At 41.1% G+C, this 18686-nt stretch overlaps 2 protein-coding genes across 2 annotated transcripts; both read right to left on the bottom strand.

Moving 5' to 3' along the window:
- Window positions 1–9393: 9393 nt before the first annotated feature.
- Window positions 9394–12646, bottom strand: CFAP107 (cilia and flagella associated protein 107). Its single transcript, XM_075029214.1, has 4 exons — window positions 12515–12646; window positions 11375–11491; window positions 10298–10475; window positions 9394–9680 (listed from the first exon to the last, which is right to left on the bottom strand). The coding sequence occupies exons 1-4, from the start codon at window positions 12632–12634 to the stop codon at window positions 9394–9396; spliced, it is 702 nt and encodes a 233-aa protein (XP_074885315.1). The 5' UTR covers window positions 12635–12646.
- Window positions 12647–13075: 429 nt separating this feature from the next.
- LOC142031566 (arylacetamide deacetylase-like 4) lies at window positions 13076–18139 on the bottom strand. Its single transcript, XM_075029213.1, has 4 exons — window positions 17398–18139; window positions 15056–15272; window positions 14791–14854; window positions 13076–14097 (listed from the first exon to the last, which is right to left on the bottom strand). Exons 1-4 carry the CDS (start codon window positions 17707–17709, stop codon window positions 13323–13325), a joined length of 1368 nt encoding a protein of 455 aa, XP_074885314.1. The 5' UTR covers window positions 17710–18139; the 3' UTR covers window positions 13076–13322.
- Between the last annotated feature and the right edge of the window lie 547 nt (window positions 18140–18686).

Genomic DNA, 18686 nt, shown 5'->3' with positions numbered 1-18686 from the left:
TATTACTATTCGCAGTGATCAAAGACATACCACTACTGTGACTGCAGTGTTAACTAGCTTAGGTGCAAAGAAATGGTCTAATCGGAGCTGTACAGCATGTGGCACAAACCTCAAAACCCACCAAAAAGTTCAGCTCCGTGCACTACAGCTAGGCTGCCACAGCTACACAGGTTTGCTACTTGAAAGTTACTGTGTTCCTAATACTGAACTCGCATCACTGACTTGTTTGTAGACCCACCCATGTCTGCATCAATGCCAGCACATGCTTTCTTGGATAATTAAACACAGATGAATGGCAGTCAGTCTCTTTTGCTAAAACATCTTCTGATCATTTATGGAAAGTCCCAACATTTTGGAAAGAGAAGAGGGGGCAGGGGGTATCCAGTTTCACAATGCGACTCTTCCTCTGAAACCAAAGAAAAACATTTGGTGGTGCTACGCAGCTATCTGCCACCATAATCTAATAATGACAATTCTTGGTTTCAAGGTTGAGAGTGGCTAATTGCACAGTGTCTGATTTAATCTATAAAGAAAAAAGGGGGGGAGGGGGAAAGAAGGTCCCCCAAAACTTTGAAGTGCAAGGGGACCAGCGGATACAAGAAATGGGGGATTTCTTGTGAATCATCATGGTCGCTGTTGCAGTTCTAAGAACTAAGCATTAACAGCCTGCCCATAAATCTTTTACAGACGGTTTGAAATCTTTCCACTGTTTTCAATTTACTTTGAACTATATTGTATGTAATGCATCTCGTGCTGTAGAATTCCTAATTTTCCCCTGGAAATATAGTCTGGGTCCCTGCTGTGTTATATATATTACGATGCCATTTCCAGCAGAGTTTAAGGACCTACAATGATAAATGCTAGTTTGACAGCAAATTTTTGCTTAGGTATTTCAACTTAGTCATACAGTGGCTGATATCACAGTAAATCTGCATGTCAGTATTTATTTTATACAGGCAATTTGTTGTACTCCTGACATAGGAATTCCATCACTTACATGAAAATAAGGAAATAATTACTGTTGCAGAATTCCAAAGGGAAGAAAATAATTGGTAATAGTGGGTCACCTTAAAATAGGCCTTAAAAATGTCTGGAAGTTCGCTATGACTCAATATGTTTTAAGCAAAGAAAAATGTTATTTTAAGTATGAAGCTGGCAAATTCTACCATTTTGATTCCATAGCGGTAATCTCTGTAAAAGACATGATTTAAAAGCTGCTATTTCTCACTGTCTGAGGCTAAATACACTTTTCTATTCTAACAAATCTGAATAAAATTAGAGCACTCTGAATAAATTCACCCTGCCTCTGTGCCTGCTGTCTTAGCTTGAGGCAGAAGCAGATGACTGTGATCTTTAAGACTGTCAAACTAACACCATAAGCCAAAGCTACATTCACCTTAAAAAAACCATGAAATTTATTCCAGCCTGGTAACAAGCTGGTCCATTATTTCGGGGTTTTGGTGCCAGTGTTCAGTTTTGTAAAAGGCCATCTGAAACCTCACAGGCACTTTTGACATTTTGCCATTAACAGTCTTGGTATTTGGGGGCTTGAGAGTGCTTTGTTTGTGTTCAGATTTAAACTTTTAACACCTTAGATCTGTCACCAGTTCACTGGAAGATGCTATTTTGATTTTTCTTGTTAGCAGCTGTGAAAAAGGAAAAAAAAAATTAGCACATTTCTCATTTAATATTAATTGGAGCATATTTTTCCCTGTAGCAGTTTGCTGATTTTGAGATTTCAGTGCTGCCGATTGAGGTGGATTTGCAAATAGTCCCTATAAATAGAAAATAAGGAGCTGTTTCTGTGAAATTACCGACTAGAGAAAAGACTCATTAATCAGGGAAACAGGTACAGACCAACAACCCTGCCTAACACTGATCATGTAAACACAGGCTGACAATGCTGTCTGAGCAATGAAGCAAAAGAGTTTGGTCTATGCTAACATTTTGTGGGGAGAAAGTTTAGTCAAGTGTTTAAAATACGGAACTAAGGATCAAAATGCCTGTGTTGTTTCTCCAGCTCTCCTGCTGACTAGCCGCAGGCAAATCACCTTGCCTCCTTGTAATTCAATCACTGACAAAGGGCCAGTTTCCCCCTGAAAACTGTGGGAGCAACATTTCTTGGATACAGCAATGTCTTCAAAAATTAAATCACGGAGAGTGAAAGGTGAAAGTGGGCAGTGTGTAAATCACACAAATTTGTGTGACAATGCAAATTGTTCATGTTAAAACACTGCAGGTCATTTTGAGCTGTCTTGCATCAACATTTTTGGGGGAATTTACTATTTCCAGAAAAAAAATACTATTCCTGAAGGAGAGCAAGACCTCTTGCTACCTTGTCTATCAGCCATGTACCATTTAACAACTACCTGTGCCAAGGTCTGCTTTTTGTGTCGACTGCATAAAATCAAGCACAGTTTACCTTCAGTCCTGCTTTGACCTCGTTTCTACTGTAGTAGAAATAAAGAATACTAACAATGGCACCTTTCATCTCCAGAGATTTCAAAACATTTGGAAAAGCTGCATCCTCTGAACAGAGATACAACACTATTTTAAGGAACAGGGAGAAATAGTCCCCATAAGAAAGAGGGGGTACTCATTTCCCTTAAATTGAAGAGGGCCTCTAGGCCACTGGGGACCTATACCAGATCACAGCTGCCAGCGGTTCTTTGGTTAGCACTCGGACTTTTGCACACCGTGCAGTGAGCTTCAGTGTCCACAGATGGTCGGGGTGTCACAAATCAGAGGCTGAGAGACAGCTCCTCATAAACAATCGTTAGATGCCAGAGAACCCAAGGCACCATGGTGCAGTCTTCAGGGAGTACTAGAACAGAGCAAATTCTGCCACCTGCTGCTCCCCTGCATGTCTACAGTGCCCTTATTTTCAGTGTAGACTAAACCTTGCTCTGCTCTAACCTGGCTGAGATTTTACTGAGCTTGTATTTACCAGTGGGATTGCTGTATTTAAGCCTAAAGCCCTTGAGAGTCTGGATTAAGTGATTTGCTTTCAATGCTTATAAGTAACAGCAGTAATGAAAAGTGTCCACGCAGTATGTAGTGATATACATGGTGAAGAATGTCCACACCTGTTTTTCAAAAACAAATACTTGAATTGTGCTAAGTATATATTTAAAAGTAGAATTACTGATAACCCAAAATGTCAAGAATATTGAAGGAGAGTGGGCTGTCCAGTGAGAGCATTGACATAACTAAAGGTCCTTTCAAAGCTCAAGCATTTGAAGGAACAGAAGAAAAATGCAGGCTTGCCTGTACAAACCAGTGGATTTTTATAGTGTTCCTCTAGATATCTCAAAGTGAAGAGTTTAAATTAGAAAGCTGACTCTGTGGGCAGTTATCAGCAACCAGCATGTGCAAAACCGTAGTGTCTGTATCACTGTAGGAATTCAAAAGTGCTTTATTTTTAATTTTAAAAATCCAAGATTTTCTCTTTATTGGCTGCTAGGCTGAGGCACACAAGAAGCTTAGGCAATGCCTAGCCTCTAAGCCTCTTCTCCATAAGCACTTTTGTGTCTGGTGTGAGTGTTTCCCACCTTGAGGTGAACTAGGGAGGAAAAGGCTATAAGCTTCCATGCCAGCTGAAGCTGCTAAAGTGCTGATATAAAGGATGTCAAGGTTGCCATGGCAGAATGTAGTTGTTTGAAACTTAGGGAGACTTCAGTGGCATTCCTCAGGGATTCTTAACTACCTCTCAGGCCAACCTCTGTCAAGGACAAGGGCTACCACCAGGTCAATGTTCCCTTTATATATAGTGCTAACTAAATTTAGTGTTAAATCTGCTGTGAAAATTTACACCTTGTAATATTTACCTGACAGGCATCCAGACCCTCTTGTCCAAATATGCAGTTCCTTAAATTAGACACAAAATATGTCATGAGGCAGCAGCCTAAATTACATATTTACAGCACTGAAGCAGGTAAGTACATATTTATGCAGCCAATCCCGAGTTCTTATTTAAAAAAAATGGACTGGATTGTTCAATGTATTTTTTTAAATTCTGACAGAGTATTTAAACAGTCCTAGGCTTGGGAGCTCTCTGGGCCAGGGGCTGTCTTTGTATTGTCTGTTTACAACTGAGTTCTGCACAATGAGGCTGGCATCCTTAGGGGTTGTTGCAACTGAAAGAATAAAAGCATGTGACAATAAAGAGCAACTCCCTATAAAATGACTGTGCCTAGAGTTTTTTTCCTTCCTAGCAAATGTTATTGCCCCAAAACAACTAGTATATTATTTATATAACAATTTCCTTATAGGTCATTGTTGAATAGAACTTGGGTCCTTCCATACCCAGAGCGAAAGCCCCCACCACTGCAACTACAAAATTATTTCCTTTAAATGCTGCCAGGATGGAGTTCTCTACACCAACAAGCTTAGGAGCTACTTCACAGTTACATATAGAAGAATGTAATTATATTCTACAGCAGTTCTTCAATATCCCACACTTACTTCTTTGTGAAGTAGTTCCCACAAACAGCCTTTTGAACTTGCGTAGATTTTAAATCATAAGAAAACAAGACCAAAAAAATAATCAAGGGAATGTCTTCATTAGACACAGTTTATACATGCTGCTGCATTTTTGTTGCTTATAGCTACTCTTGAAGACAAGTGGCTCCTTTGAAATGTGAACATGGAGTATAGATTAAGAGGTTTCTGAAAAGAATGTGTCGTGTTTTGGGAAGTTTATGCACTCTTTGTTTGAGTTAGTAAGCAGGGCCTAACCACGCTTAATGGTTAACTTAGTATTATTGAAATCAGTGCGACTATGCCCCTACGTGGTCCTCTATGCCACTTTTAAAAGCTGTGTGAAACAGCACTTTAAGTGTTTGCTTTGTTTGATGAAAATCTTGATGGGAGCTGTAGTTTAGGCTGATGCATAATAGTATTTCTATGAGGAAAGCTGCACTGTCTAGAAAAGAAGGACCAAATATGAATTCTTTTTAAAATCTAGTAAATTAATTTTTTTTCCTGAAGTGTTACAATCCCATGTAGCAGTAAGATTATCATCATAGGTGTATTGCAAATTAAATCTGTTTAGACTGCTTAGACTTACGGGGAAAAAAAGTGTATCAATGGCATGGTTTTAAGATGGTGCCTTTCAAGAGCTGATCAGTTCAGCTCAGTTCAGCAAACAGTACAAAAATTTTAAAAAGGAAAAGGTTAGTTACTAATGCAATTCGATGTTTTCATCACCAATATGAAAAATACATGTTTAAATATACAACAGGCTTTGCCAGATATGCGTGCCTTGTGTAACTACCATCAAAGAAAGCTTTTTATGGGAGCAGGGTGACTCTGAATCCCAGTCCCAGGAGCTATACGTGCTTAAAGGCACTGTTCAAAGAAATCAGTGCAGTGGAATGTGCAGATTTGGAGGACAGGACTTGGCAGCCATTGTATCCCTGTTAGGTAGTGCTCAAATTCAGACCAGTGAAGCTGTTGCACCAGTTAACTGACTTGGATAGCTCTTTTTAAGCACCTTCCAATGAATATTTATAACTTTCTGAAAGAGGCTTCCTGACCACGTGAACAATGTCTTGTCAACAGCCTGTTTCTCTTCTCCCTGAAACCCTGCCATTTAGTCTCTGTGACCACCTTCACTTCACAGCTGGCATCCACAGTCCCCAATTATTGCCGAACTTGCCAGCCAGAATCAGTGTTCCTTGTCTGAGTCCCAACCCTGACTGAGATTCTCAGTCCAAAGAATCTGTCTTCCTGTTTGTGCAGCTCATCTAGGCTGACATTGGTCTCCTTCAAGGCAAGAAATATGCTTGCTCTGAGAGATGTGCATCAATTCTGACTATCACTTTGTCTCTTTAATGTCACAGAAGTTCAAATATGAGGCTGCTTTCATGCAATCAAGGCTGCTAGAACATTTTCATAACAGAGTTGTATCAAAACATCTATTTGCTCCATGAAAAATTGAAGAGACTGGTGCACTCTTGCTTTCCAGTCACAAGTGACTACAAGGCCCTGAGACTAAAAAAAAGTTTCTCAAAAAAAGCTTGGATAAACCTGACACATCAGCAAAAGGTAACCCTTTGCATATTACAATGATTCCCAGGAGTCCCGAAGTGCTTGTTGTACATTAATGAATTCTGCCTTACAACATCAGAGCGTACCAGAATAAACATTACCTATACTTGTCTGATAGAAATGTACTTAAGTTCTGAACTGGATCCATATTTCAGAGGTCTCCATGTTCAAGAGTTTCTATCACCAGGTCTGTATTTCAAGTTGATCTCTTTTCTTTGTAAGGGTATGCTATTTTCATCATTAATATCCCCTTTTCCTGAAAAGTGTACATCTTCATAGTGTAACCCAGCATTTCTGTTGTACATTTTCATTAGTTGGCTGCATTTTCTATTTACTAGTAAATGGATTTCTAAATTACTGCAAATTTTTTATTGATGACATTTCAGATTTTCTCACCTCTTCCATGGCAGCTGTAAACATCTTAATTGTTTCAGTTTTTACCTGTTCTGAAGCACAGGCAAAATGACCTCCATTTTAGTGGTTTTTATCTTGAGTAATTGTAATTGTCTTTGTAATTTCTGAAGATTCAAGGAAGTTAGGAAATGTATTTGTGTTAGACACAACAAGACTATTTATTATTAAAGGAATCTCTAGCACAACAATATTGTAACTGATTAAACAGCATTGTTTGTCTCAGCAAGAATTAGTGTCTATAATTATAGGTGTAGGTATCCATTTTTATCTGCCATTCCTACTTCAACACACTTCTGCCAAATGCAGTATAGTACTTGGAAAAAATTGTGTATGCGCTTACCTCTACCTATTGGCAATGAAACAGATGTACAGGATCAGAACCTAGGATTATGACCTAATCAAAATGGTCTGCAAGAAAATATAAATGAGGTATTCTTGATGTAGCCATGTGTTTGCAGCATTGCTTTCAGCAATGGCTCAACTTTATGGTTTTGGGGGGTTCTGTCTGGAATAATCTAGGTCAACTACATTTTGTAGGAAAAAAAGGGGAGGAAAAGCTTGAATATCAGTGCTATTCTGTCTGAAATTTTGTCTTGTAAAATGTTTGAGCAATATGTTTGAGGTAAAGATACGTTCATTCAATTTTTGTTACTGGCTGGTTGGTGTGTGTATGTTCACCTTCACTGAACTTGGATCAAGTGATGGAGAAGCCTGGACTCTTTCTGTCATGAGTTCAGCTTGAGGCTTGAGTCACCAAAAAGCTGGCTAGATATCTGTGATGCATATTTAGTATTGCTGAAGTGAAAACAGCTAATCAGTTAAACAGTTCAAAGCAGATATTTTGCTACCGGGTATTATTAATCACAACTGACATGTCTCGTAGAGTTGTGCATTTTTCTATTTAAGAAGCTCTCTATCCAAATGCATTTCATCCAGTTAGCTGCATGCTTTGTTTGGTTCCTTTGGGCGTCGTAGTTGTATATTTTACTTGTAAATGTCTCAAGAGTTGAACAGATTAGACCTGTGCTTGGGGAGCCCTGCCCAGTCAGTTTACAGATTTAGAATTAATGTTTTCCTACAAATTTCAAAGGTGCTACTTGTGCATCTCAGTAATTCCCTGTACAGCAAGCTGGTCATTTCTTTCCATATATGAGCTTTGGTTTTAGAAGCACGGTAGATAATAACCATAAATGTTTCATTTACTGTAAATATTTAATAATTATGAATGATTGATGACCAGATTTTTAAGCAAACTGATAGAGTTGTGTGAAATGAAGACTACCTTTGTATAATTTTCTAAGCTCTATTCTAAATATTAAATGGGCTTTGTTGTGCTATCAAGATGCATACCCGGTTGGTATTTTCATTAAAAATATTAGCACATGGGTAACAAACAGAAAACCACACTTTTTATGGTCACATTGGCAATAAAATTAATCTGGATGGACTTCCTTGTGGATACAAGAATTTCTGTATCCTCCAATTTTCATTCCATTGTAAGGCATGCCTTCTTTATGAATTATTTTAAAGATTTTTTTTTCAAGAGAATGTGTTTTTTTATAACACAGCACTAATAGCTGGCTGTGTTTCAGTGACTACTTTCACCTATTTTGCTTTCAATTTTTTCTAATTGCCTTTGATCTCCCTGGGGCTTTGAAGCCCCCCAAAACCCTATATAATGCTTATCTAATTATCAGGGCCCTTGCATCTCTGAAAGATTTCATTAACAATGCTGCCTTCTGATTCATGCAACTAGTTGAGGGTCTGCGTACCTCTCCTGCAGACGTTTTTGGTTGTCTCACAGTCAGTGAAGAATGACTTTGCCAATAGGTGCCACTGTTGCTCTACACACACGCCTGAATCGTCCATGTCCTTCAGTTGAAAATCCGACCTTGAAAAAGCAAACCTGAATCACAGCGACTAAAATGTTGCAGGGGTAAAACTCTGTACAGACCATGGCCAGAGGCTTGTCCATGCCAAGACTAAAGTATATGCTTTATCTTGTTCCTAAAAATAATTATATTATTGCTAATCTTGAGCAAAATTGTTTAAGAGATAAATATGTATTGAATTAATTCCAGATATATTTAATCTAAGCCTTTAACTTGCTGCAAGTTTATTGTTGAGCCTCAGACCAATATCAGCTGAACCTTCCAAATATGTCCTCTGAACCAAATGTGATTTAAATACAGGAGTTGCACATCAGTGCAATAAGAATTTGGACTTCTGTCAGCATTTTTTACATAGGTCATTCACATACTTTCTCATCCAAGTAAAGGATCGGGGTGGCCTATCCAGCAGTATAAAGGCCACCTACAACTATTTCTTCTAGGTTTACTGTTTGGTAATGTAAGGTCAACTAATGTAGTTCACTTTGCAGCTTATCTACCATTAAGTGCCATTCAACATGTAAAGCCAAGGGCAATCAAGGTCTGCTTGCTTACTGCATTGGGATAAACCTTGGTTCACCTTGTCCTTAGGTATGCAGCCATTTCATAGGTTTACTTTATTCTTGGATGTTTCAGACACATTATGGAATAACACAAGTTTCTTTTCTACTCTTTCATCAAAGAAATTATAGCAAGCTGTGTAAAAATGAAAAAAAAAAAAAAAAAAAGCTAAGGACAAAGCAATTAAGAGATTTATATCCTTTCAGGTTCAGTCCCATTCTGGGCTTTTTTTTTCCTTCCTGCAACTGTTCATTGACCAGAAACCAACAGATGAAAATTTTGTTTCCAGTGATTTAATATCTTCTGAAATATTCCCAGCCATCTGCAGGTCAGCATGTAACCCAGCAACTTGTTCTAACTAGTAGACAGCCCTCCACATTTATAACCTAATTCTCATTCCTTCTGGATGGAACAGATCACTCTTACGTACATGAGCAACAAGCTATATTAAGTAGTACTTAAGATCACCCTAAGCAGTTTACACAGAGGCGTCCCTTGCTTTTCTGTCTCTCACCAGTTGGCTGATGGCTTGCAGGTATTTCTGACCCCCTTCATAATCCAGGATTCTACTAACATTTTGGGGAAGACATCCCTGGTTGAAAGGGAGATCATGAGTTTTAGCTGGTTGTCTCAGTTGACAAGTAGTAAAAGCAGAAATTGGTGGGCTTCCATAGGAAATGGTATAGACACTGTTCATCACTCCATCTTCTTTCTCGTGCCATTTTTTCATCAGGTGCTCAAGAAGGCCATAGTTGGTAGGTGGTTCTGAGACAAGAAATGATTAAATGTTAGAAATGATAGAATTAAATTTTGGGTTCTGGTGGTTTTACTCCACAGTTGTCATAGGGAATATTTGTACTATTTTGACAGCAGATTAAGGACAAAGCAGATCTTTTTGTTCCCAGAGCATGTGTGTCTACCCTCTGGCTGGAAGGGAAAATCACTGTTAGATATCGATAGGACAGCAGTAACAGTATAAATGTAAAGAGTCCTGATTCTTCATAGTCTCTCTGGTAGATATTAAAAAAGTTATAAGAGCTGTACATGTCGCTTAAATTCAGAAACATAGTAATACTCCTGCTAGTTGTATCTCACAGCTCTCCTTGTTTTCAGCTGGTGTCTTGCATTATTGCATAGGGGAGAGAAATCTGTTTATTGGCACTATCCTTCACTGCTTCCTGTGGTGATTAAGTATTATTGTATGGATAACATTTCCACTTTATCAATCTGAAGAATAAGCTACTGACTGGGTAAGACACAGTCAAAAGTCACCACAAAATCCATTTTCAGAATTAAAACAGAAGGAGGTTCCTGGCTGTAAGTCTATATATTGACAACTGCACCATGTTCCATCTGATTGAAATAATAATGCCAAAACCTACCAACAATGGGGAAATCCGATTTCTGAGAAATCCAGGCAAACGTGCGTCCATTCCAGCTGCGGAGGGGAGGCAGCACAGGGTTGTAACCATGTCTATTGTATTTATCGTCATACTCCGATACCAAATTTCGGCTTCTTGGTTCCTCATGATGGGTGAAGAAGTGCTGCATTGGCAGGCCCTGAAATGAGAATTAAATGAGAAATGAAACCATGCTGCTTGTCTTTGAACATAGCATTCAGATGGCTTAGCATGCTTTTGAGTCAGACTGTACTGCCAATGATATGACAATATTTTGTCAGTACTTACATTACTTTTACTTATAATTTAAGCCCTGAAAATAAAGGCATTTGCATTTCAAGTAAAGTAGATGTCCAGTTAAATTAAGCAACTACATCTGTATGTCATGAGATCTGATTAGTCTGGTTTCAACTCATGCATCAGGGATTTGCAGATACATTTAAGAAGCCTGCAAATGAAAAGCTGATTGTCTTGTGCTGCTTAAGTGTTTCATTGTGCACTAGCATTACATATACTACCTTCTAACTGTCTGTCAGGAGAGAATGACAAGAATATTTGGGGGTGGAGAGGCACCTTGGACGAAGGGACATTCTAGCAGATGATACTTGTGGGAAAAGTATTGTTGTGAAAGATCTGGGACGCATTTAAATGCAGTTCGTTCCTATGAATTGGAGGTGTGCTGGTGAAAATAATCTTCTTTTACTGGCAAGCTCATATTATAGCCCACAGAATGTCCTGAAGATGCAATACCCAGTGCTAGCTGATAGAAACGTGCTAGCTTTCTTCATGTGCCCTGGTCACCCACCGAAGCAGAGACTCGGAAAGAACCAGAGAGTACCAGGAAGTATGTGCTGTTTGTCTACCTCTGAAAGGCATCCTACTTTAATCAAACATATGAGGGAGCTCTGGATCCTGTAAATTTGCCACGGAGCTGCAGTGCCTTCTTTTATGTATATAGTTGTTTAAGGATATTAAATATGATTTAAGTGTTAGTCAAAGATCATCACTGTTTGGAATGTTGGCACACACAGCCCCACCTTTGAAACTTCTTTTACTTACCTCAAATTTTTCCATCATGGTTCTCCTTAGTGTTTGGTCTGGTTTGTGATCTGGGAAGCAAATGAAGTCTGTTCTGTATATGATGCTGCTGCCGAGTTTCCCAGTGTCTTTTATAAACTAGAGAGATACATACAACAAGCTAAGGCAATCTGATCGTTACAGAAGCTCTGTTCCAGTGCTGCTTTCTTCATCTATGCATTTAAAAAGCACTTATTTGGAAAGAAGTCTGTGCTATGGTACTTTTTCTCAGATGGTAAAGTCAGCTGGCATAATCAGCCATTATAAAATTCTGGATTGATTCCTTGGTGAAAATACAAGATACCGTACAGCCCCTGAAAAATTATTCATGGTTTGGTGTTTAATACTTTTACCTGCCATGTGAACTAGCATCTGAAAAGGACAAACAAACTTTTTTTTTTGTCCCTTTGTTCCTAATTCTGCTGCAGCAGGCCAGTCTCTGCAATATAGTCTAGCATTTTGCTCTAGAAAAAAAAAAAAACATCTAAAGGAAGTAATTTTAGCGGAGTCAGAAGGATTTGCCCTAACAGCTCCAATATTGAACCTAACAGGCATGTTTTGACAAAGTTAAATGTCTCATGATAAAATCTTGCTCAGCCCTTAAGCAGGGCATGCAATCTATCGAGCAGCTCTCCTAGCAAAGATCCTCTTGTTTATACAAGAAACCAATATCCAAATCATTAAAGATCCTCTGATACAAGTAATAATAAGTATTTAATTTATGGAAGGATTAGTGAAGCCTCTCTTGTATAATGCTGGTTTATATTATTAAGTTGTATGTGTTGTTGTTGTATAGTTAGTTGTATGGAAGTTGTATAGCAGTCTGAAGGGATTGCCATAAAAAGTGCTATAGCATTTTTAATTGGCTACTATGATGTCCGGTGTGAACCATACAATGTAACACATGCTCAGGCACTGCTTCTGTCCTGGCTTAGAGAGACGAATGGCCAATCATCAACAAAATGAATGGATGCAGGCCAAGCAAGATGCTTATCCTTCTCCCTTTTATCACACTTCTGAGATGAACCTCAATCTAGCTTATGACTGAAGTAGTATTCTACCTCGACAGCATTGGTTCTGACCCACTCTATTCCTGCTCTCACACTTCTTTCCTGATCTTACCTCTTTCCTCTCTTCCAGCCCATTTCCAATGAGAACTTTAGCAGAGTATTTGGGTTCAATTTTCCACCAATCCTGTCCATCTTTTTGCGACGCAATCATATTTCTTTGTCTCACCAGCATGCCCCTCCCTGGTTGTTGGAACTGTCCTTCAAGTTACATGGGTGAAAGATTACTCAGTTGTCCAGTGCTAAAACTAAGGCAGAAAGGGGCTCCACTTCTGCCTGCCTGTGTGCTGAGAAACATGGGTGATGTGTGGAACTGCCTGGCCGTAGAACCATTTCTTTGCTATCCCCATGGTGACCGTTGTTCCAGTAACCACATTCTAGGCTGCATCATATTTAGTGTTGAGCAAAACAGTGGCTCCTAACCCACTAAAGTCAGTTGGGTGTTTTTCTCTAACTGTTAAGAGTTCAGAATCATAGCACAGAGTTATGTCTCAAAACATTGTGATAGAAGTGATGTATTCCTCTATACCAACACACCACACATACCTGCGCGACACACAGTCTCTCTTCATAGACAGACACATTTTATTTTAAACAAGTGGGGCAAACCAGGATGTCCATTCAAAATAATGTTCTTCTTTATTGACAAAGCTAAAGATAAGGGCTTGCAGCATGGTACAAGCTTGTATAAGGTTTGCATACTCCACGTTCCAACTAACAGCTGGAATGAGGTTCTGATGAGCCTTGTTTATCATTGTTAATGTCTGCCCTTGATTGACTACCCATCACCTGATATTAAATATCCTAAAAAGATATTTTCCTAGGTTGAGGCATGAACAGACTCGTGGAATCTAAGATGTTTACTATAAGCTTTTTAGGAAGTTAACAACACTGTCCAATCCCCTTTTCCCAGCTGGAAATGAGAAACCGCAATAATCATATAGGCTTATGATTCCGTGGAATCCATCCTCGAGGTGGTACCAGGTCACTCGAACACCGTTGTCCTCCAATCTCTTCTTGTAAAGCAAGCCGTCGTCCCTCAGCACATCATACTCACAGGTCAAGATGAAAGACTCGGGCAGCTGGTGAACAATAGCATCTTCGGCTAACAGCGGACACAGGTTGGGCTCACAGAATCTTTTCACTGTCTCATAAACTTCAGCTATAAAATCAGTGGGCCTAAGTGGCTTCACACCTCTGACCTTAAATTTTTCGGGGATGTTATCTGGACTCACCCACTTCCTGTACTTCAGCCTCATATCTGGAGGAATATGAGAGCCCTCCAAGACCTCTTGCATATGCAGCGCATCCCCATTTAAGTACTGCAAAGCAAAGAAAGCGGCACGTTCTCGGAATAAGAGAGGGACTCCTCGATTTTGATGATAGGATGGTAAATTGAAGTCCAGTGCCTGAAGGCCTGGGTAGATCAAGATCTGAGCACGTAGTTTGGGGAGGTCTGATCTACCTGCAAGGGTCTGGCTAACAGCAGCTGCTAGATTGCCCCCAGCACTGTCCCCGCAGACAATTACATTGGCGGGATCCACGCCATAGAGCTCTATATTCTTCATAAAGTGTATGGTGGCATTAAGACAGTCTTCATACGCAGCAGGGTATTTGTGTTCAGGAGCTAAACGATACCTAGTACACAGAAAGAGACAAGTATAAGAGAAGAAAATGTCATTAGTATTAATCAGGAAATGGTATCCTATGCTGTCTTCCAGCACTATCATCAACCCTACTAACTCTAGGTTAGGGTATTCATTACCTCCTAAGCAGGCATTCCTCAGTTAGTGACTGTGGATATGCTGTAAATTGTGTATTCAGTCACAAGGACTCAGTAAAGTAGGATTGTCTTCTGGTTAAGAGTCTGACTGAGACTTTGTACATTTCTTAGTCATGCTGAAAACTCCCTGTGTATTCTTGACAAGATAATTTAATAATTTTGTGCCTCTGCTTCCTATGTGTAAAATGGGAGTAATACTGTGTGATTATTCTCTCTTTTTATATAAACCACAATTCTTTGGAGCATCATGTAATAACATGTTCATATGTTCAGCACAAGGAAGACTTTTTTTACTTAAGTTTTTGATTGGCTTTTATAGATTTTCTTAGTGTGCCAAATATTTCTATTTGGGTCTTTTTGAGTATATCAGGGCATGAACAGTTAAGAGCTATGAAATCTCCATTAACACTATTTGTCTCTTTATGGACTTCACTGAATTCTTTAGAAATTTCTCTGCAAAAAGTACATCTCCGAAACCAGTGCAGCTTTTCTGTGGCACCACAGCAACAATAATCTCCAAACAACAGAACTGGGTAGGGTTCACTTACTGAACAGATACAACTACCGATTCACTTTCTCTGGATATGTAGCGGCATACTTTTTCATAGGTATCTGGAAAAGAAATATTTTCATTAGTGGTTTGCTATTGCCCTGATCTTTGAGATAGCTAAGGAATGTTCATTCCAGAAAGGCATGTATTTGTCTTCAGACCTCCTCCCAAATCACATGCTGAAACCTCCTCTTATTTCAGTTTTATAAAAAGATGAGAATGTTCTTTCTACATTACTATTATTCCTCCAGCAAATATCTTACCAAGACTTCCAAATACCCAGCCTCCTCCATGAAAGAAGATGATACCTCTCCTTCGCCCATCAGAGGTAGCTTTAGGCTGATAAACCCTCACAGGTACTTTGTTAAACTGCAAATCCTGGATGAAGAGCTTTGGATCCACCCCTAGTTTCCGTCCCTGTCGCACGTATCGGCCAAAAGTGATTTGACTGCAAAGTCCAGTCTTCTCCAAAATCTTTCCCTGTTAAAGGTAAAAGAAATTAAGGCTTCTTTAAAAGTCTTGAGTTAGCTGAGGTCTAAAAACTCTGCATCATACTTACATTGAACTGTGTTTGAGGGAAATTTTAAAGAAACACAGAGCTTACCAAAAAAAAAAAGTGGTAATGTTGTAAAATATGAATACGCTATAAGAAGATATAATAATAACAGCACAAGTAGTTAGAGTAACTACCATGAGGACTGTTCATAGAGGAGGATAATGGCTATGCAAGCGTTTCCCAAAGACTCTCTGAATGGTTTCCTCTATACTGAGTACTGATAGGTGAGTTCGTTCTAATAGGTTGTTTAGTCCTTGGTTTTTGCCTTAATAAACCAGTGGAAAACAGTGAGGAAAAGTAACTTCACAGCTGGTTTTCTTGATAGGAATGCCCAGTCCTAAGAAAGAAAAGAAAGTCCTAAGTCTCCTAAGAGACATCCCAGGATAGAGTCAGAAAGCAGCATTTGTTTTAAGTTTGCCTAGATTAGTTTTACCAAGAAGGAGAAGTTCTACCTTCTATCATACCAGCTGGAATCTGAAGAATCAGACTGAAAAATCTAGGCTTCACACACAGCAATGTGACCCCTGTTTCTCTCTGATTCGAGAAAACCAATTTTCCCATGTTCTCACACCCTACAAATTTTAAAAAAATTACTTCCATTACTCAAATCCAGTGTCATTCTAATAACACATCAGAAATTTTATATAGGCCATCCAAATTGGCTGTCTTGGAGTATACATTTTAATTGTCAGTAGTGTCCTGCGCACACTTTGTGCTCATTCTTGTTTCATTTATACTTGATAACAACAATGAAATGATGTCATATATAGAAACAGCAATATAAGCTTTAATGGTTCTTCATTGCATAAACTAATATTCCTGAAATAGATCATAAAACTCAGTGAATTTGCAAGCCTTAAGTGCTAAGTTGTGTTGTGCAAGTTAGTTACTGCTTTTTATTTGCACAACAGATTTACTGAGCAAAATCAAGAAGCTTCCTTTCCCAATGCTCTTGCAGTGATCTTGCAAGCTAGAATATAAATCTGACGTAGTAAATGAACAAACAAGAAGTTGGGAATCAAATTAATGGAATTAAACAAATAAACTGTTACAGTTGCATTACTAAACAAGATCCCAATTTTAAATGCCCAGTGGGGGTCTGTCTTTATCCATTCCTTTGCTGTCATGTGCTAGTGGGATCCAGGAGAGCTAGGTCGCTTTGCCAGTAAATTTCAAGAGGATGTCAATGGCATAAGAAACTGTGTGGAGGAAAACAAACAAGGTCTGTGTGATAGCAAACGCGAAGTTGTGGCTAAAGAAGTGAAGGAGAAAATCGAAGATTTAAAAGAATTAAAAGATATGGCAAGTGACATAGGAAGAGTTTAGGAGAGCTCTAATGCTGTTTATGCAATGCTGTAAAAGGGAGCCCAGGGATTAAGTAAAGCAGCCCTAACCGGATTTTGTACCATAAACATCAACCATGGCAGGAGCAGTTGAAGGGCTGTAGTTTTCTTTGTGCAAGGTGACTTCGCCTAAAGCTGAGGGCAGTTATCAGCCAAAACACCAGCTCAGCTCTGAATTCGACACTTAAATCAGCACCGCCGTTTGGCAATCTCTGCTAACAAGCCCTAGCATGCTACTTCTGAACGTGAAATGGGTTTTGCCCACGACGGGAGCCGCCAGCGGCCTGATTGAGGGTGCTCCCCCGCAGCCCTCTCCCCACGATGTGGAGCCGCAAGCATCACATGAGGGCGGCAGGGGCATGCGGATCTTAATCCAGGCTCTTTTTTTTTTTTTTTTTTTTTGTGGGTTGGTTGGTTGGTTTTGTTGTTGGTTTTTTTTTTTCCTTCCTAGCGCAGTCCGTGGGCCGGGGCTCGCCGGGGCCGGCCCGTGTTTCACGCAACCCGCTGGCGGGCGGCGGCTGCCCACCCTCGCCGCGGGGGACCCCGGCCCGGGCGGCTGCGGCGTGGGGGGGGGGGGGGGGGGGGGGGCCGACCTGCGAAACCCTGTAGCCTCCCCACCCCACTCCCCATCCACCCCCCGCCGGCTCGGGTGGAAACACTCCCCCGCCCCCCGAAACGATGAGCGCGGCGGCGGGGCGCGACTCACCAGGGCGGCCGTGCCGAGGAGGACGGCCAGGACCAGGCGCAGCTTGGCGGGCTGATTCACCCCGGGCGGGATGTCGTAGCTGGGGAGGCCGAGGAGGACCGTGGCCAGCGCCAGCGCCAGCGCCGCCAGGGGCAGGAGCAGCAGCAGCAGCGCGGGCAGCAGCGCCATGGCCCGGCGGCGGCCCCGCGGGGCTCCCCGGCCCGCGGCGGGGCCCGGCAGCGGCCGCCCGCCCCTCGGCGCCGCGACCGCGGCCCGGGCCGGCGGCGTCACGGGCCGTTTGTGACAGCTCTGCAAAGCCGCCGCCGAGGTCATGGTGCGGGCGGCCAGCGAGCACCGGGGGGGAGGCCGCGCTGCCGGCTTGAGGCGCGGTGTAATCTCGGTTCAAGGAGGCAGTGCGTGACCTGCGCGGGCAGCCGAGGGGGCGCTCGGGGCAGGCGCTCGGGGAGAGCCTGGCGTTCGGGCTGCGGGGCCGGTACGGCCGCTTCCAGAGAGCCGGACAACCGGCAGCGGGCTGCAGGGCACCTGCCTTCCTGACGGACTCACCTTCAGGTCGCCGGGAGCAGGTCGTTTGTCCTTAAGGTTAGGGATTCTTTGTCTAACGGCAGCCTGCAGGAAGCTAAAGGCAGGGCGGCATTTGCACTGTGCAATCTAAGCGGAAGACAGCGTTTGTTTCTGGAAAAATTTCTGATTTCCTGTCGTGGGATTTTTATTTTTTTTTCTCCTTAGGATTTTCATTTCCTCAGTCTTACTGCTTTGAGTAGGCTCACTACTGTTTTTCCTTGCTTTCATCAGCAGGGTATAATGAAGCACCATGTCAAGGAATACACTGCCTTGCTCTGTAAAGAAAACTCAAAACATGGAGAAACATCACAGCACAAATTCTAAAAAAAATAATATCGGGGAACCAGTCTCTGAAAGAACATGAAAACATTCTGGTTCATATTTTCTCTAAGCTAAACTTAACAGTATACACAGATCAAAAGCACAGTTCACTGACCCTTACTATCTTTCTAAAACCTGATAGAAGTGTTCCCTCTCAGCCAGTATCTCTCACCTTGAGCTTCAGTGGAGACATCCCAAAATTAAAAAGGAGGTTGTAGAGCTACAGTTATTTCAAAATCAGAGCAGCCCTTACTTGCCTCCAGCAAGGTGTCCCCAATTAACTTGGGCCTTGTACTACTGCTCTTGCAGATGTGGTTCTGCCATGCCCACTGAGTGTATGTCAATCTCCTCACTGAGACCTTGATCTCTGCCTGTTTTTCCAGAGCTTTCCTCTGACTTCCCTCCAG

Source organism: Buteo buteo, chromosome 5, assembly GCF_964188355.1.
Source record: "Buteo buteo chromosome 5, bButBut1.hap1.1, whole genome shotgun sequence".
In the NCBI taxonomy this organism is placed as follows: Eukaryota; Metazoa; Chordata; class Aves; order Accipitriformes; family Accipitridae; genus Buteo; species Buteo buteo.
This window is presented reverse-complemented; position numbering and strand designations above follow the sequence as displayed.

Bases quoted from the DNA above. Each gene is read 5' to 3' on its own strand.
- CFAP107 (XM_075029214.1), bottom strand. From the start codon at position 12,634: ATGCTGGTGAGACAAAGAAATATGATTGCGTCGCAAAAAGATGGACAG. The intron at 10,476-11,374 runs GTAAGTAAAAGA...TTCTCATTTCAG, and splicing joins CCATGATGGAAAAATTTGAG to GGCCTGCCAATGCAGCACTT. The intron at 9,681-10,297 runs GTAGGTTTTGGC...TTCTTGTCTCAG, and splicing joins ATCGGATTTCCCCATTGTTG to AACCACCTACCAACTATGGC.
- LOC142031566 (XM_075029213.1), bottom strand. From the start codon at position 17,709: ATGACCTCGGCGGCGGCTTTGCAGAGCTGTCACAAACGGCCCGTGACG. The intron at 15,273-17,397 runs GTGAGTCGCGCC...TACCTTTAACAG, and splicing joins TCCTCGGCACGGCCGCCCTG to GGAAAGATTTTGGAGAAGAC. The intron at 14,098-14,790 runs GTAAGTGAACCC...TCTGTGTACTAG, and splicing joins TCGGTAGTTGTATCTGTTCA to GTATCGTTTAGCTCCTGAAC.